A 17,865-nucleotide genomic window follows, 5' to 3' on the forward strand; every position below is an offset into this window, starting at 1 on the left:
CACTGCTGGTACATTCAGACATCCAGTCATTCTCCCCCACCCCATCTCTCTCTGTCTCTCTCTCTCTCCCGCCCCCCCCCCCTCGCTTTCTCATTCGGTATTTACTGGTGTTATTATGCAACAATACCAGGGGCAGGAGGGTGGTACCACGACGGCCAATCAAAGAGCAGTGAGGAAGTTGACTCATGTGGCTTTCACAAGATGTTTTATTTTCATGTTTTTTTTATTTTAGACAGATTAAACAAACAAAAAAAAGGACAGGAAAAATGAAGGAGAAGAAGAGAGGGCTAGAGATGGAACTGGAGGGCGATGCTAAAGTGTCAAGCTAATTTGATCACTAGTGCTGACCTAAGGGCTGGTCCTACCCGAGGCTAGCCTCGCAGGCAGCTAACGCCTCTCTCCCGCCTCTCAGGCGTCCAAAGCTTCTCGTCACTGCCTCAGAGATGCAGTCCATTGGCTCTGTGTCCAGCTGAATGTTTAGCCTGGGTGTCTGTGGACCCTTTGAGGCTTGCTAACATTCTGGGAACATTGGCTAGCGGCCCATACATAAGCAAAGGAAACAAATTAACTTGAATACGCTCCTAACCCACCAACAGTCACGTAGCCCCAGGGTTTACTGGGGAGATGCGTCAATGGACATAATTGCTAACAGTCCCTGTTAGCTACAGCACAATAGTTCATTAGTGTAAACGAGGGACAGCGCTGGCCTATGACTCGTACATGAAACAGGGGAGCATATTGAGGGCACTTCGCATCCCGTGGGACAAAGGGGAATGCTGCTGTTGTTGTTGTTGTTGTTGTTGTTGTTGTTGTTGTTGTTGTTGTTGCTTTTGTCATCGTCGTGGTGGTGGTGCTAATCCAATCCAATATTTCTCATGCTTGACCTGTCACCAGTCCTCAGAGACACTTGAATCTGCTTCGTGGGATTGTCATTAGCTTTTGTTATGAGGATAGAACTATAACATTATCACATGCACTGTACACTGTTATCTGTGAAATGTGATATGGCATGTAATGTTAGGCCCCGTAAGAAGAATTATAGATGTTCACATGGTGAATTCACAAACTGTCTGTTTGCATGGCTGGTTGACTGGTTGACTGGTTGACTGGTTGACTGGTTGACTGGTGTGTGTGTGTGTGTGTGTGTGTGTGTGTGTGTGTGTGTGTGTGTGTGTGTGTGTGTGTGACACACAGTGTGACACTGAGCTATAATGAGGGTGTGTGGTGATACCTTACCTAACATGTTATTTATACCACCTCTGAGACAGCGTGTGCTACTAGTAAAATAGCAGAGAAGATGTGGTCCAGATGCATGCTCTTTATACTTACGGGCATTAAAACACTGGTGACTCACACTCACTTTCAATGGCTCTCAGCCCCAACCCTGCACTTTACATTCATGCGTCAGGGTTCGTTGGCGCTCCGCTGACTGTACACTTAAAGAGAGTGCTAAGCCAACTCCCATCTCTGTGAAATGTTCATGAGCTTAACCACGGATACAGACAGAGTCACAGTAATGCCGGAGCACCAGGGGTCTGCCGAAGAGAGATTGTGTCACCCACGTCAGGCCTAAAACGCTTCAGGGTCTTGCTCAATCGCTTTTTACTCAACGGGCCAGGCGTATTTCCCAATCGTGATTGTTTGAATTTTTTGGGGGTATGAAAGAAAGTGGAAGCAACATTGAATCAACATTGAGTTAACTTTGCCATTTTACAATAAGATGCTGTGATGGTATGATACTGTATACCAAGTGTGAGAGTGACGGCAATTGTAGTCAATTGATTCTGAATGTTGAAGACAACAAGAGGGTTGTGACGATGGGGATGACGGGGTCTTTCTGTTCGTCCATGCTTAGTTACATAACATGGTGTTGTGAAGAACTGACACCAGGGGGTACAGAGGAAGGAAGCCAGACACAGGAAGTGAAATAGGGAAGAGGGTGAAAGTCGGGCCCAGGAAATAGGCCTATGTGTGGTTCACAGTGTGTACACACACACACACACACACACACACACACACACACACACACACGCTTGCTCAGCCAGACACTGTATTTCTGTTCACATTTCCAGGGCCTTATAATAATAATACTAATTCATTGGATTTATATAGCGCTTTTCCGAGGCTCAAAGACGCTGACAATATAGGAGATACGGAAAACACAAAAACAACAAGTAACATGGAACACAGAGTCAGCGAACGGGGAGGGGGGGGGGGGGGGGTGGTAGGGACAGGGGAGGTGGTTAGGGGTAGGGGAGGCTGTATGCATATCAGGGGGGTGGCAGGGTTAGGGGAGATGGGTAGGGGTAGGGGAGGTTGTATGCGTGTCCAGGGGGGGGGGCGGGGGGCCGGGATGGGGGAGATGGCTAGGGGTAGGGGAGGCTGTAGGCATGGGAGAACAGGTAGGTTTTGAGGTGGGATTTAAAAGTGAGGAGTGAGGGTGAGTCTCTGAGTGGTTGAGGGAGAGAGTTCCAGAGGCGGGGTGCAGCTCGTGAAAAGGCACGGTGACCGAAGCCTTTGAGTTTTGAGGGTGGGACAGTGAGGGGAACAATGGATGAGGATCGGAGGGTACGGGTAGGGCGGTGGGGGAGAAGGAGGTCAGTCAGGTAAGGGGGGGCCAGGCTATGGAGGGCTTTGTATGTGAGGATGAGGACTTTGAATTGGATGCGTTCTTTGATGGGGAGCCAGTGGAGAGAGTGGAGGACAGGAGTGATGTGGTCACGGGAGCGGGTGTTTGAAAGGAGGCGTGCAGCAGAGTTTTGGACCATCTGGAGTCTATGGAGGGAGCGGGAGGTGATGCCGGTGAGTAGGGAGTTGCAGTAGTCAAGGCGGGAGGAGATGAAGGCGTGGATGAGGGATTCAGCAGCGGGCGGGGAGAGGCAGTGTCTGATTTTTGCAATGTTGCGGAGGTGGAAGTAGGAGGTCTTGACGATGGAGCTGACGTGGGGATCAAATGAGAGGGTGGGGTCCAGGATGAAGCCGAGGTTGCGAGCCAGGGGGGAGGGGGTGATGGTAGTGTCGTCAATGGTCAGTGTGATGGGTCCGGTTTTATTGAGGGTGGATTTGGTGCCGATGAGGATGACTTCGGTCTTTTCACTGTTGAGTTTGAGGAAGTTGTGTGTGAGCCAGGTTTTTATTGCTGAAATGCAGTTTTTGATGTGAGTGAGGGGTGGGTTCTGGGTGGAGTTGCATCTCTTATTGCATGTCATTTAGTATGACAAGTTAGACAGTTAGACACAGCCTTCACCAGCTCCTCACAACACCCCCCCCCCCCCACACAGCTGCCTTTAAACACAACACAACATCTCAACTGCCAGTCACTCCTGTCTGCTAGGAGGTCGTCCCTGCAGGGTGTTCTGTTGGAGTTTGTGAACAGCAGTGTGAGGGGGCGAGGGACTTTGATGCAGTCATTCACGCAGATAAAGAGCTCTTCTCCCTTTGACCTCATCGCCCCCTCCCCCCCTTAGGCTGACAGACAGCCGTGCTCTTACCCCGCCCGAAGGGGGTCACGTACCCTCACCCCTGGGGAAGGGTGACTGGGGCACAGGGGGAGCGTCCTCTGGGATGGGGGCGGGGGGGGAGGGGCACCATTGATGTTTGTGCCAATGCTCAGCGGTGTGAACTGAGGCTTGAACCAGGACCAGGAGGCTGGCCTGCCGGGTAAAGACACTTCTGGTGGTTGTGCATTGTGGGTGCCAGGGCTGATGTGTGACTGACACAGTCTACCCGGTCTAGCACTCTCTCTCTCTCTCAATCTAGCACTCTCTCTCTCAGTCGCTCTATCTGGGAGTGCATGTTAGAGATGCAGAGATTGTGGCGCAGAAAATGGGCTCATTGTAGCGAATTGACGTGTTACAGTTCTAAAAAAAGAACACACTCAGTCTCTGTCTGTTCAGGAGAGAGAGAGAGAGAGAGAGAGAGAGAGAGAGAGAGAGAGAGAGAGAGAGAGAGAGAGGCTACATCCATTTCACTTCTCTACAGAGAGAGGAATATATGTAGGTGGGGGATTCACATCTCCACTTCTCTTACATAGCTATTCATTTGAGAATAGAAAGGGACACTTGTTAACAAACTCAATATGTGTGTGTGTGTGTGTGTGTGTGCGTGTGCGTGTGTGTGTGCATGTGCGTGTGCGTTCGCGCGCATGCGTGTATAACAGGTAACTAGCACACCTGTAGCTGCTCAGTAGCTTGGTAACTGTCGACTCAACTGTCAGATGGAATCCGTACTATTATGTTAAATTCAGTTATGTTAAACCTATACCATTAAATAGACACCATTTTGACCTGCATTCCTCTGGAGTCACACTTCACTCACAGAGTCAAGAGGTTCTTCCTCATGTGCCTCAGGACAGTGCAGAATGACATCAGAGCAGAACCCTCAGATGCCTCTTTCCCATGGTAATAATACCCTAGTACCCTACCTTGATTATGGCGCTCGGACCATGACCGTGTTAATGCGAGTCGCTAGTCGATGACAGTCGGTTCCATGATATCGTTCAGATGTACCACAACAAGACAATCGTTTTTTTTCCGACATCTCAATTCTGAACGGAGGAGGGAGTGGAGGCTATTATTATGAGTCAGTGGGCTTGACATATGAGAAGGATTTATGCTTCTCTCTTTAGCCATTTTTTAATTCAACAGCATGGATAAGGGCTGTCACTTTGCCCTGCTAATACCCTTCTTTGATCTCTCTCTCTCTCTCTCTGTCTCTCTCTCTCTCTCTCTCTCTCCTTCCCCTACAGCACTGAAAAGTCCAGCTGCCTTCCACGAACAGAGACGAAGTTTAGAGCGAGCGCGGGTGAGTCTCAGATAATCCTCCTAATCTCATTTTATCTCCCTTTGTGTGTCTTCCAGTTGAAAGAGACTGGCAATGGTGAACCTCACCACCCTTCCCCTACTGCATCATCTCTCTTCATCTCTCTCCCTCTTCTTCTCTCCTCCTCTTCTCTCCTCCTCCCCTCCCCCCCTCCAGACTGAAGACTACCTGAAGAGGAAGATCAGAAGTCGGCCCGAGAGGGCGGAGCTGGTCAGGATGCACATTCTGGAGGGTGAGGTTCTCTACAGATGGGATTCTTCCTGGCTGATGTTGAGGAGATCCTCAATGTTCTAAAAAAAAAAACTCCTCACCCCATAGTTTCATATGCTTTTTGGAAAAGATAGCCCGTTCTCTTGTTCTGATGTTCTGTGTGGTTCTAGACTGACCGACCGACTGACTGTGTTCCATCATGTTCCGTCCGTCCAGAGACATCAGCGGAACCGTCTCTGCAGGCCAAGCAGCTGCAGCTGAAGAGGGCTCGTCTGGCTGATGACCTCAACGACAAGATCTCCCACCGGCCCGGTCCCATGGAGCTGATCCACAAGAACATCCTGCCTGTGGACAGCAGCCTCAAACAGGCCATCATAGGTAGACTCCACTGGCTTATAACTATGTTATAACTACATCATAACTACAGGCCATCATAGGTAGACTCCACTGGCTTATAACTATGTTATAACTGCATCATAACTACAGGCCATCATAGGTAGACTCCACTGGCTTATAACTATGTTATAACTGCATCATAACTACAGGCCATCATAGGTAGACTCCACTGGCTTATAACTATGTTATAACTGCATCGTAACTACAGGCCATCATAGGTAGATACCACTGCCTTATAACTATGTTATATAACTACAGACCATCATGGGTAGATACCACTGGGTTATAACTATGTTATAACTACGTCATAACTACAGGCCATCAGAGGTACTACGGTTAAAACCCCAGCATCCCTATAGGCTACGTGAGTGAGTGTGTGAAGCCTCTGACGGTTCCCCCAGCCACAATGAACATGAGCATATTGATGTTCCCATTCCCATTCTCCCTCCATCCCGTCTTCCACGTCCCTGCTTAGCTTCAGACGCTTCAGAGAGGCGCTGTCAGGCATCCAGATAGCATCATTAACCTCATATGCTGCTCTATACCTCCCTGTGTGATGAGGAGTGGCCAGACTCAAAGCACAACTCCCCACCCTGTGGTCCAAATTAAGCAGGATATGTTGATTAGGTCTTTTAATTAGACCAATGTTCACATTACTGTGGGGAAGTCAAATGAAAATTATTCCCACAGTCGTGTGGATTGAATGATGAAATATGTGGTCAATATGCAACTTGTTTGGCTATCGGGGGGGGGAAGGGGGGAGCCTGCCTCCCACGGTAGGTTATAATTCAATGAAAATAGATTGATAGCTTGGAAAATGAAGGCAGACATGCCTCAGTAAATATTCTTACTAGGCCTTACCGACTGCCTGTCGGTGTCCTTAATAATAACAGTCAAGTTACAGGTCCTAATGTCCACTGAGTACAGGGACATGACCTAGAGACCTACACTTCCCAGTGCACCACAGCCACACACACACACACACACACACACAAACACACACACACACACACACACTCCCAGCGGTAGAGGGGAAGCCATCACGTTATTGCTTGAGAGGGTATTAATCACCCCCACAGCGGTTGTTCATCATCTCCCACTGATGGGAAATTAATAGCTTATGGTGCTAACTGAGCGCGCTCCAACCAGCTTCTGTCAGTAAATAAAAGATCCATAATGGTCTTTATGAAAGACTCAGGGATGGGGGAGGTACCAGTCATATACAATGGGAGAAAACTCCCTGTGGGCCTCCTGCTGTTGTTACTGCTCCTCCTGCTGCTGCTGCTGCTGCTGCTGCTCCAGAGACACAGGCAGGGTAGGGACACAGGCAGGGAGACAGGCAGGGACACAGGCAGGGAGACAGGCAGGGAGACAGGCAGGGAGACAGGCAGGGAGACAGGCAGGGAGACAGGCAGGGAGACAGGGAGACAGGCAGGGAGACAGGCAGGGAGACAGGGAGGGAGACAGGCAGGGAGACAGGCAGGGAGACAGGGAGGGAGACAGGCAGGGAGACAGGCAGGGAGACAGGCAGGGAGACAGGCAGGGAGACAGGCAGGGAGACAGGGAGGGAGACAGGCAGGGAGACAGGCAGGGAGGGAGACAGGGAGACAGACAGGCAGGGAGACAGGCAGGGCAGGGAGACAGGCAGGGAGACAGGCAGGGAGACAGGCAGGGAGACAGGCAGGGAGACAGACAGGGAGACAGACAGGCAGGGAGACAGGCAGGGAGACAGGGAGACAGACAGGCAGGGAGACAGACAGGCAGGGAGACAGGCAGGGAGACGGGCAGGGAGACGGGCAGGACAGGGAGATAGGCAGGGAGACAGGGAGACAGGCAGGGAGACGGGCAGGACAGGGAGACGGGCAGGACAGGGAGATAGGCAGGGAGACAGGGAGACAGGCAGGGAGACGGGCAGGGCAGGGAGACAGGCAGGGAGACAAGCAGGGAGACGGGCAGGGCAGGGAGACAGGCAGGGAGATGGGCAGGGCAGGGAGACAGCCTGGGAGACAGGCAGGGAGACGGGCAGGGAGACGGGCAGGGAGACAGGCAGGGAGACGGGCAGGGAGACAGGCAGGGAGACAGGCAGGGAGACGGGCAGGGAGACAGGCAGGGAGACGGGCAGGGCAGGGAGACGGGCAGGGCAGAGAGACGGGCAGGGAGACAGGCAGGGAGACGGGCAGGGCAGGGAGACGGGCAGGGAGACAGGCAGGGAGACGGGCAGGGCAGGGAGACGGGCAGGGCAGAGAGACGGGCAGGGAGACAGGCAGGGAGACGGGCAGGGCAGGGAGACGGGCAGGGCAGAGAGACGGGCAGGGCAGGGAGACGGGCAGGGAGACAGGCAGGGAGACGGGCAGGGCAGAGAGACGGGCAGGGAGACAGGCAGGGAGACGGGCAGGGCAGAGAGACGGGCAGGGCAGGGAGACGGGCAGGGAGACAGGCAGGGAGACAGGCAGGGAGACGGGCAGGGCAGAGAGACGGGCAGGGAGACGGGCAGGGCAGAGAGACGGGCAGGGAGACAGGCAGGGAGACGGGCAGGGAGACAGGCAGGGAGACAGGCAGGGAGACAGGCAGGGAGACGGGCAGGGCAGAGAGACGGGCAGGGAGACGGGCAGGGAGACGGGCAGGGCAGGGAGACGGGCAGGGAGACGGGCAGGGCAGAGAGACGGGCAGGGCAGAGAGACGGCATCATGAGAAGGGAGTGATGACATGGCTGATGTTAAATGTTGCTCTAGGCCTACAGTACCTCATTGTCTCATACTGCTACATGACAACAACAACGACAGAGCAGTTACCAACTGTCACTAGTCGTTTGTTATCCTGCTGTCTCACACTCCCTCTTTTTTTCTTTCCTCTCTTCCTCTTTCTCTCTCTCTCTCTCTTTCTCTCTCTCTCTCTCTCTCTCTCTCTCTCTCTCTCTCTCTCTCTCTCTCTCTCTCTCTCTCTCTCTCTCTCTCTCAGAGACAGACTTCCCTAAGGTTGAGAACTCCTCCTTTGATGAGGACAGCAGTGATGCTCTCTCTCCTGATCAACTCATTGGCCAGGACTCTCCTCTGGGCCACGGGCCTCTACCCTCTCCCCCTGATACCCTGGCAAGCAACAGTAACACCTCCCCAACACAGGTATGGAAGTCAGAAGGCCAGCACAAAACTCTTCTCTCCAACCCACATGCCTATGCAGTTTCTACTAATCATCTACCACTGACAAAATGTTCTGCTCTCAAATGTGATGATGTGTATGTACCGCTCTCTTCAATAGGACATTATCGTAACCCAGTGAATTGTGGCAGTTTCTCACTCAGGTTCCTCCTCCTCCACCCCCTCTTCCCCCCGTCTGTGGGCCCTCCCCACCACTGAAGTTGACCAATGGGACAGCAGCTCAATCTGCTCATAGGGCCACCCCTACGCTGATAAAGGTGAGTGGCAGATTGTCACAGTCAATGGGATTGATGAGTCTAGCTTTTAACACGGTCTAACCTGTGCCGATGTTGTTCTATATAAATATACTCTCGATGTTGTCATTCTACTGATGGTTGTTACTCAGCCATCGTTTTGATGGGTATCAGTCTGTCCATACATTATCTTGGACAATAAAGTTTGTTCTATTCTACCAGTCCATTTGTTAACCCACCACATCTGACTGACCTCCCCAACACCATCCAGTCCCAGCTTAAGCCCAGTTCGGAGCGGCCTTCTCAAAGGTCCAAGAAGCCCAAGGACAACAAACCCAAGGTGAAGAAGCTCAAGTACCACCAGTACATCCCCCCGGACCAGAAGGTGGACCGCGAGCCTCCCCCTCAGCTGGACTCCACCTACGCCAAGATCCTGCAACAGCAGCAGCTCTTCCTGCAGCTGCAGATCATCAACCAACAGCAGCAGCACTACAACTACCACACCATCCTCCCCGCGCCGCCCAAGTGAGCATGATCAGGAGTGTGTGTGTGTGTGTGTGTGTGTGTGTGTGGATGTGTGTGGTTTTGAAGTACATAGGACTGTTTCGTGTCTGCCCACCTCTCCCTACATTCTTATCATCACTTCTTTATATCCTCCTCGGTACCGAGAGCCCAGAGGATGTCTGACAGATATTTCCCCCAAGCAATCAGGATCTTGTATCCTGATGCTGCAATGCCAATGTTGAGGAACCAAGGCCAAAGAATTTGACTCTTGTGTACTTAGGATATAACTTGGGTAACAAAAGCGATTCTGATTCTGATTCTGATTCTGATTCCAGACCCCATACAGATCAGGCCCCTCCTTCCTCCACTGGCCCCTCCCCTTCTCGGACCATGCCCACCCCCTCAACCGCCTCCTCCAGTCAGAGTGCACCAAACCGTCAGAATGTCATGCCTGTGGGAGGGGCCAAGCCGACCTGCTTGCCTCCTAACATGGATGAAATGAAGGTTAGTAACACCAGTGGATAGTGGTGGTCTAGTGGTTAGTGAGTTGGACTAGGTTATGACTTCAAATCCCACCTGGGAACACCACCACCAGTGTGCACTCACTGTGCCCTTGAGTAAGGCACTTAGCCCTTTAAGTTACTCCAGGGAGACTGTCCCTGTAATCTCTAAATACAAGTCGTTTTGGACAAAAGCGTCTGCTAAACGGTAAAAATGTAAATGCGAATGCAGAAATCCCTCATATTGACAAAATGTAACTGTGTTTCTAGCCCTCTAGAATCCCCATTTTATTAAATTGTCTCCCGCTCAAGCGGCACAGTAAATATTGACATATCGATCTTTTTTTTTTTCTCCACTCAGGTTGCTGAACTGAAGCATGAGCTGAAACTGCGGAGCTTGCCTGTATCAGGCACAAAGAACGACCTCATCGAGCGGTTGAGGAACTACCAGGAGCTGAACGGCGGTGGCAGTGGTGGCAGTACCTCCGCTACGACAGCAGGGGGCACCACAGGGTCAGGGGCTGGAGCTCACAAAACCAACCCATCACAACAACAACATCAACATCAACCTTATCGTCAACATCCCCAGGCCCAGTCCTCCTCTGTCCTCCCCCAGTCGAGGGAGAGCGGTATGGTAGTGGCCACCTTCCCGTTCTTGGCCACGGCTTCACAGAAGGTCATGCACTTTGGCAGCACCAGCTCCTCCCCGCCGGTCTCTCCCGCCCCCTCGGACCGCTCGCTAGCTGGCATGAGCCCAGATGACACCAGCTGTAATGGAGACGCGTTCGGGGAGATGGTAGGACTCTCCTGTTTGTCAGAGATGGAATGACATAGTAGTGTAGATCAGTGGTGCTAAACCTTGGGGTCAGGAACCCACGTGGGGAGGCGAGATGATTTTGGGAGGGTAGCAAGGTGATTTTTTTTATGAACATATTTTATTGCCGTTTTAGGAATCATCACAAAACATTACAGCAATATAAAATGTTCCAAAAATGATCCCACCCCCACCCTTCACCACCCCACCCAACCCTCTGGGCTCCTAGTCCTACCTAGACCAAGCAATAGTGCGTACATGTGATGACAATGATAACAAAAATACATGACAATGAGCAATAACAACAATGAATTAGGAGCATTGATGTAAAATAGAGACAAAGTAGTTGAATGAATATGCTCGAAATGAAAAAACATTTTTGGGGTTGTGAGCCACAGAGATTGAGAACCATTGAAGGTAGACGATGATGATAGCAGTCAGCTGGGCAAATTATGCTTTAGGTCTTTTCATCGTTTTGTAGCATTATCTTGGTATAACCTTTTATCACACAAGTGAAACCTTGATACAGAATTATTACCTAGAATTTGGTTATGTTTCCACCCAACTTTATTGATTTGGTAAAGCTTATGTTCCAAACGTTCACTTTTTTCCCTCTCTCCACAGGTCAGCTCTCCTCTCACTCAGCTGACCCTCCACCACTCCCCCCAGCACCATGTCACTGTCAAGGAGGAGACCTGCAGCTCAGCCCCTCCAGCCTGCCAGTTCTCCAAGCATGCCCTGCAGAAACAACGCCTGCTACCCCAAGCCCCCCCCTGCCTCTCAGTCCCCAAGCCCGTCTCAGTGGCTCAGTCCCCTCTGGACAAGGATCTGATGCTGCAGGAGAAAGACAAGCAGATCCAGGAGCTGACCAGGATGCTGAGGCAGAAACAGAGGCTGGTGGAGACCCTTCGTTCCCAGCTGGAGCAGGGCAAGAGAGGAACCGCCGGAGGAGGAAACACCCCGGAACCGCTGGGTCTCGTTAGGGTGAAGGAGGAGCCTCCGGACAACCCTACCGTCTCCCTCTCCCCCTCCTGCTTCCTCCCCGTCCGTCCCCCGCCCCCGTCCCCTCCTCCACCTCCACCCCCCCCTAACTTCAACATGGAGGTCACTAAGATTACCATTAAGCAGGAGGTCAAGGATGTGGAAGAGACCATGTCAGAGAGGGGGGTGCCAGAGGCTCAGATGCGCTTCAAGCCCCCAACCCCAGCAACCTCCCTGGAGGCTCCGCCTGGACAGATCGTCCTGCATAGGCAGCCTGAACCCCCCCAGACCCAGACCCAGACCCTGACCCAGACCCAGACCCTGACCCAGCAGCAGAAACAGCTGGAGCAGCTGAGACTACAACAGACCCAGCAGATCAACGACCTGCAGAGGGCCCAGCAACAGGCCCTGCAGCAGCTCCTCCTGCAACAGCAGAACCAGCAGAACCTGCAGCAGCGGAATGAGCAGAACCTGCAGCAGCAGAACCTGCAGAAACAACGCTCGCAGCAGAGGAAGAAGAAGTCTCACAAGCAGCAGCTCAAGCAGCAGCAGCAGCAGTCACTGTCGCAGCAGCAGCAGATCCAGCAGATCCAGACCAAGCAGCTGCAGATCATGCAGGCCAAGCAGCAACAGTCGCAGCAGTCGCAGCAGTCGCAGCAGTCACAACAACAACAACAACAGCAGCAGCAGCAACAGCAGCAGCAACAGCAGTTGCAGTCACAACAGGTCAGTGACAGTCAAAGCAATCAACTGGTCATCATCACGCTTAACAAGAGTCGCAATGACTACCTTATGCATAGGATCTCAGTCAACATGGAGTTAGCTTAGCACTTTGTGTTAGTCATATGTAGGGGCAATATTCTATTATATCTTCCTCAGTATGTGATCTCACCAGGGAGAACTCTGGTCACTACCTTGTCGACCTTGTCTGGTCACTACCTTAGTAACACTTGTCATGGACACCTGTGGCCTTCTGCAGGTGTCTCAGGTGTTCCTCAACCAGCAGTCCAGCTCCACCACCTCGTTCCCGTTAGATCTCCTCAAGACCCACTCCAACCCCACCCTGGTGACGGATGGCAACGGCAACCACTTCCTGATCTCGCTGACCAATCACACTGCAGAGAACCAAGGAGGTGACACGCCACAGGACAAGGCAGCCAATCACATCAAGCTGCAGGTACAATGCAAACGTGGTTCAATCCCCCCCTTTTCTGCTCATGTAATCCTTACATGCAGGTGTGTGTCATGATGTACCCTATGTGCTCACTGCTGTATTTCTCTCCCCATACAATTTCTCAGAAATTGAGACAGTCCAGTCCCATCAAGCTGCCCAGTCAATCCCCTCCTCGGTTGACCAGCCCTGACATCCAATCAAAACAGACTACACACACAGGCCCTGTGAAACAGCCAACCAAAAAGGTGAGTTCTAAAAGGTCATAAAAGGAATGTCTTGCTCTTCACTTGACTGGTGATGGCGACTGGATTGTCGCTAATGTTCCGTTAACTGAGAGAGAGAGAGAGTCGTTCAGAACTGCTCCAGTGAGTCCAATATCGGGGCTGTAGAAATTAATGATGTATACTGTCTGTGAGAAGACACTGACGGCATCCTTGATAAGAGAGCCCGCTGACTAATGTCTTGTAATAGTGATTATTATTCCGCTAATTGCACTAACGATGTTCACCATCATTGTGATTTATGTTCGGAACACGGAACAAAAGATTCAGACTAATTAACATATTTAAGCTAAATTAAGATGTATCTGTTGCTTCTCGCTCAGGGACAGAAGGTAGGGCTGCGGGTTTCCACCGGCCTCTCAGAGGGCATCGTTCCTCTCTCCTTCTCGGCCCCGCCCAATCTCCAGCCGTTCTTCCTCAGTGACGACTCCTCCCCCTCGGTGAAAGACGCGGAGTCTCCTCCCCACGCGGTAAATCCTTGTGAACGTATAAAGTGAAAACCCTCCCGGGACAGACTCCTGTAGTTAGAGCTCATAACCCCGGGTTCCAAGGGTCCTACTGTCCACATCAATCAAGTACTACTTTGTCTCCTGATATCACCTGATCATCAAACTGTCTTTATATCTTTTTTTACCAGGAGGAGGAAGTGTGTCTGGAACATGCCCTCTTCAGCCCTCCTTCTCCACCCATCAAGTTATCCCCCTCTTCACCTGATGACAAGGTCTGTCTGTCTGTCTGACTGTCTGTCTGTCTGTCTGTCTGTCTGACTGTCTGTCTGACTGTCTGACTGTCTGACTGTCTGACTGTCTGTCTGTCTGTCTGACTGTCTGTCTGTCTGACTGTCTGTCTGTCTGTCTGACTGTCTGTCTGTCTGTCTGTCTGTCTGTCTGACTGTCTGACTGTCTGTCTGTCGGTCTGACTGTCTGTCTGTCTGTCTGTCTGTCTGTCTGCCTGTCTGTCTGTCTGTCTCTCATCTCTCTCTGTCTCTCTCTGTCTCTCTCTGTCTCTCTCTCCCTCTCATAATGAAGGCCTTGGCCAACAATGTCAGGGCCACTGCTGTTCTGTATTCAGATGTGCTCGCCTTGTGAATAGCTCAACTCTGGCATGAGGATTTAACCTTGTCAACCCTCCCGCAGGAGAACGGCTCAGCTCAGCATATGGACGACCTCTTTGACATCCTGATACAGACCGGAGGTAAGTTTACGTTTTAACATTTTTGGCATTTAGCCAGATACCGTTATCCAAAGACACTTACAACAAATACATTTGTGTAAAGTAAGTGAATCATCTGTCCGTCAGTCATCGCAAGAAAAGTAATCTCTGCTCAGTGCCAGAGAAACTGAATAGGGGGATGAGGAGGTTTCAGGAGGGGCAGTTAAGGAGTAGCCTGAAGAGTTGGGTCTTCAGTCTACGGCGGAAGATAGGGAGTGACTCTGCAGTCCTTACAGTGGTGGAGAGCTGGTTCCAACAGCGGGGTGCCAGGACAGTGGGAAGTGTCAGTAGATCATTCTTCCTTTTCTTTCATTCTTCCTTTCCACATTTAACATTCTGTTCTTCGCCTTTTTTTCCAGAAATCTCAGGCACCTTCAAACCGACGCCCGACCCTTCCCTGGCCCGGCTCCGGCCCAACACCCCTCCCACCTCTCCAGCCCCCTCCCCTCTCCAGCTCCAGCTCTCGCCCCCCACCCCCCCAGAGCCTGAGACCCCTCAGCCTCCTCCCTCAGTGGAGGACGAGCTACAACCGCCACCCACCATAGAGCAAGAGGAGGTCAGCAACACAGGAAGTGGTCGTCTGGAGGACTTCCTGGAAAGCACGACCGGGAAGCCCCTATTAGGGGTGGAACCCGGTGGTCCAATGACTTTGATTGATGACCTCCACAGCCAAATGCTGAGCACCCCCAGTATCCTCGACCACCCCGCCTCCCCCATGGACACCTTCGAGCTGTGTGGGGGGTACACCCACAACCCCCCAGGGCTGGACTTTGGAGACCACGCCCTGGACAGCATGGACTGGCTGGACATCACTATGGGTGGGGGGGTCAATGAGACCCCCACGCTCGCCCCTCTGGGCCCCCACACGCCCCCCAGTGTGTTCTCAGCAGACTTCTTGGACAGTTCCGACCTGCAGCTCCACTGGGACTCCTGCTTATAGCCCAGAGAGATCCCAGGTCTTACAGCATGGCTGTAGAACACACATACATACACACACACACACACACACACACACACACACACACACACACATACACACACACACACACACACACACACACACACACACACACACACGCCAGTGTTTTAGTGTAAAGCACTCTTTTGTCACTTTTGTCACAAACACAAAAACACACACTGGTGTTGTTGAACTGTAGAGCACTCTGAATTTAGTCCTCCTCTGGTACACACACACACACACACACACACACACACACACACACACACACTGAAAGACTTGCTGGTAAACCCTTCCCTCACATAAGGCAGGACCTACCCTTAATTTATTCTATACAGTAATACCTTTGTTAACAAACCCTGTGGCTTTTAAATTGCAAACTTGCTTTGGCATTTGTTTCAAATTCAGGGACTAGCCGACTACTGTCTTAGTTTCTTATAGCCATTATGATAATATAGATTATAATTGTTAGAACTTTTATCGCACTTAAAACCAGAACTCTTACTGTAGTGCTACAATCAATACCTGTTTCTTTGGGTAATTATTAGAAATGATCATGAAAGCCAAAGCCGATGGTGAAGGACAGCTAAGTGGCTAATAGTTTAGCGCTAGCATGCCTCCACACGCCTGTAGAGGAGTGTCCTACAGTATACCCATATGATCCGACCATAGACCAGGGGAGGCTGGTGGAGGCAGAGATGGTGGAGGACATATGATCAGCCCATAGACCAGGGGAGGCTGGTGGAGGCAGAGATGGTGGAGGACAGGCTCATTGTCATGATGCAGTGGTAATGAGGAGCAGTGTTTGATACCATTCCTCATTCAGGGTTCCCGCGCTGGTCTTAAAAAGCCTTAAAGTCTGATCTATAAGGCCTAAAAAGGTCTTACATTTCAGTTATTAGGTCAAAGAAATTAGGTGATAGGTCTTAAAAATTAGATTAGCTTGTCCTGCAAGGAAATCAGTCCGACCACATCTATTTACACGGCAATTAATCAAGCTGGAACCAATTTTTATTTTATATGAATTATCCTTCAGACTTTTTTTGTCTGTACGGCAGCAAAATCCCTAATTTCATCACCTTGAGGATGACAAATAGCTATCATATGGTGTCGCGAATAGGTCTAAAATTCGATTCAAAGAGGTCTAAAAAGGTCGTAATTTGACTTGTTGAAACTTGTAGGAACCCTGCTCATTACCATTCCACGCGTTACACTGAGCCTGTCCTGAGCCTGTCTACCTCCCCCAGCCTCCCGTAGAAGTACATTTCACATGGTTATAGAGTTCTACCTCCCCCAGCCTCCCGTAGACGTACATTTCACATGGTTATAGAGTTCTACCTCCCCCAGCCTCCCGTAGACGTACATTTCACATGGTTATAGAGTTCTACCTCCCCCAGCCTCCCGTAGACGTACATTTCACATGGTTATAGAGTTCTACCTCCCCCAGCCTCCCGCAGACGTACATTTCACATGGTTATAGAGTTCTACCTCCCCCAGCCTCCCGTAGACGTACATTTCACATGGTTATAGAGTTCTACCTCCCCCAGCCTCCCGTAGACGTACATTTCACATGGTTATAGAGTTCTACCTCCCCCAGCCTCCCGTAGACGTACATTTCACATGGTTATAGAGTTCTACCTCCCCCAGCCTCCCGTAGACGTACATTTCACATGGTTATAGTGTTCTACCTCCCCCAGCCTCCCGTAGACATACATTTCACATGGTTATAGAGTTCTACCTCCCCCAGCCTCCCGTAGACATACATTTCACATGGTTATAGAGTTCTACCTCCCCCAGCCTCCCGTAGACGTACATTTCACATGGTTATAGAGTTCTACCTCCCCCAGCCTCCCGTAGACGTACATTTCACATGGTTATAGAGTTCTACCTCCCCCAGCCTCCCGTAGACGTACATTTCACATGGTTATAGAGTTCTACCTCCCCCAGCCTCCCGTAGACATACATTTCACATGGTTATAGAGTTCTACCTCCCCCAGCCTCCCGTAGACATACATTTCACATGGTTATAGAGTTCTACCTCCCCCAGCCTCCCGTAGACATACATTTCACATGGTTATAGAGTTCTACCTCCCCCAGCCTCCCGTAGACGTACATTTCACATGGTTATAGAGTTCTACCTCCCCCAGCCTCCCGTAGACGTACATTTCACATGGTTATAGAGTTCTACCTCCCCCAGCCTCCCGTAGACATACATTTCACATAGTTATAGTGTCAGACGAGCGCTCCGGCGTAGCAGGCTGGTGACCACCGCTCTGACTGAGCAGAAGGATGCTGTCTTAGAATAACGACAAACTGTATCTTAGGGCATTATTCGGCATATTATGTGTTTTATTTTAAGATGCCATGAAACACGATTTCATGTTTTTAATTGCATGGTCTTACTTTCTTCATTTTAACGGTATATACTTTTAGACAGGTAAGATGTTGTTTATTCTTTATTTGATGAATAAGTGAGAATCAGAATTTTTTTTAACAGAGGTATTACTGCTACTTGTAGTGTTCACTATTTCCACTCATTACCATATTCACACTGGCTGACACATATTGTAGGTCAGCACAGGGCACTGTATGTTTAGGGTTGATGCTGTATCATAGATGGCAGTCA

At 50.8% G+C, this 17,865-nt stretch overlaps 1 protein-coding gene across 1 annotated transcript in view; it reads left to right on the top strand.

Moving 5' to 3' along the window:
* mrtfaa (myocardin related transcription factor Aa) overlaps nt 1–15,221 on the top strand; it is a gene marked incomplete at both ends in the record, with an annotated part of 30,174 nt that extends 14,953 nt beyond the window's left edge. The window contains 14 exons of the mRNA XM_080523408.1: nt 4,748–4,803; nt 4,978–5,058; nt 5,202–5,409; nt 8,386–8,546; nt 8,714–8,839; nt 9,087–9,340; nt 9,655–9,823; nt 10,181–10,615; nt 11,258–11,839; nt 11,933–12,340; nt 12,594–12,791; nt 13,393–13,539; nt 14,206–14,263; nt 14,641–15,221. Of these exons, the coding sequence (XP_080379534.1) occupies nt 4,748–4,803; nt 4,978–5,058; nt 5,202–5,409; nt 8,386–8,546; nt 8,714–8,839; nt 9,087–9,340; nt 9,655–9,823; nt 10,181–10,615; nt 11,258–11,839; nt 11,933–12,340; nt 12,594–12,791; nt 13,393–13,539; nt 14,206–14,263; nt 14,641–15,221 (3,464 nt within the window). The remainder of the gene's footprint in view (nt 1–4,747; nt 4,804–4,977; nt 5,059–5,201; nt 5,410–8,385; nt 8,547–8,713; nt 8,840–9,086; nt 9,341–9,654; nt 9,824–10,180; nt 10,616–11,257; nt 11,840–11,932; nt 12,341–12,593; nt 12,792–13,392; nt 13,540–14,205; nt 14,264–14,640) is intronic.
* Between the last annotated feature and the right edge of the window lie 2,644 nt (nt 15,222–17,865).

The sequence above is a fragment of the Nansenia antarctica genome (assembly GCF_963989245.1).
Source record: "Nansenia antarctica genome assembly, chromosome: 2".
Taxonomy (NCBI): domain Eukaryota; kingdom Metazoa; phylum Chordata; class Actinopteri; order Argentiniformes; family Microstomatidae; genus Nansenia; species Nansenia antarctica.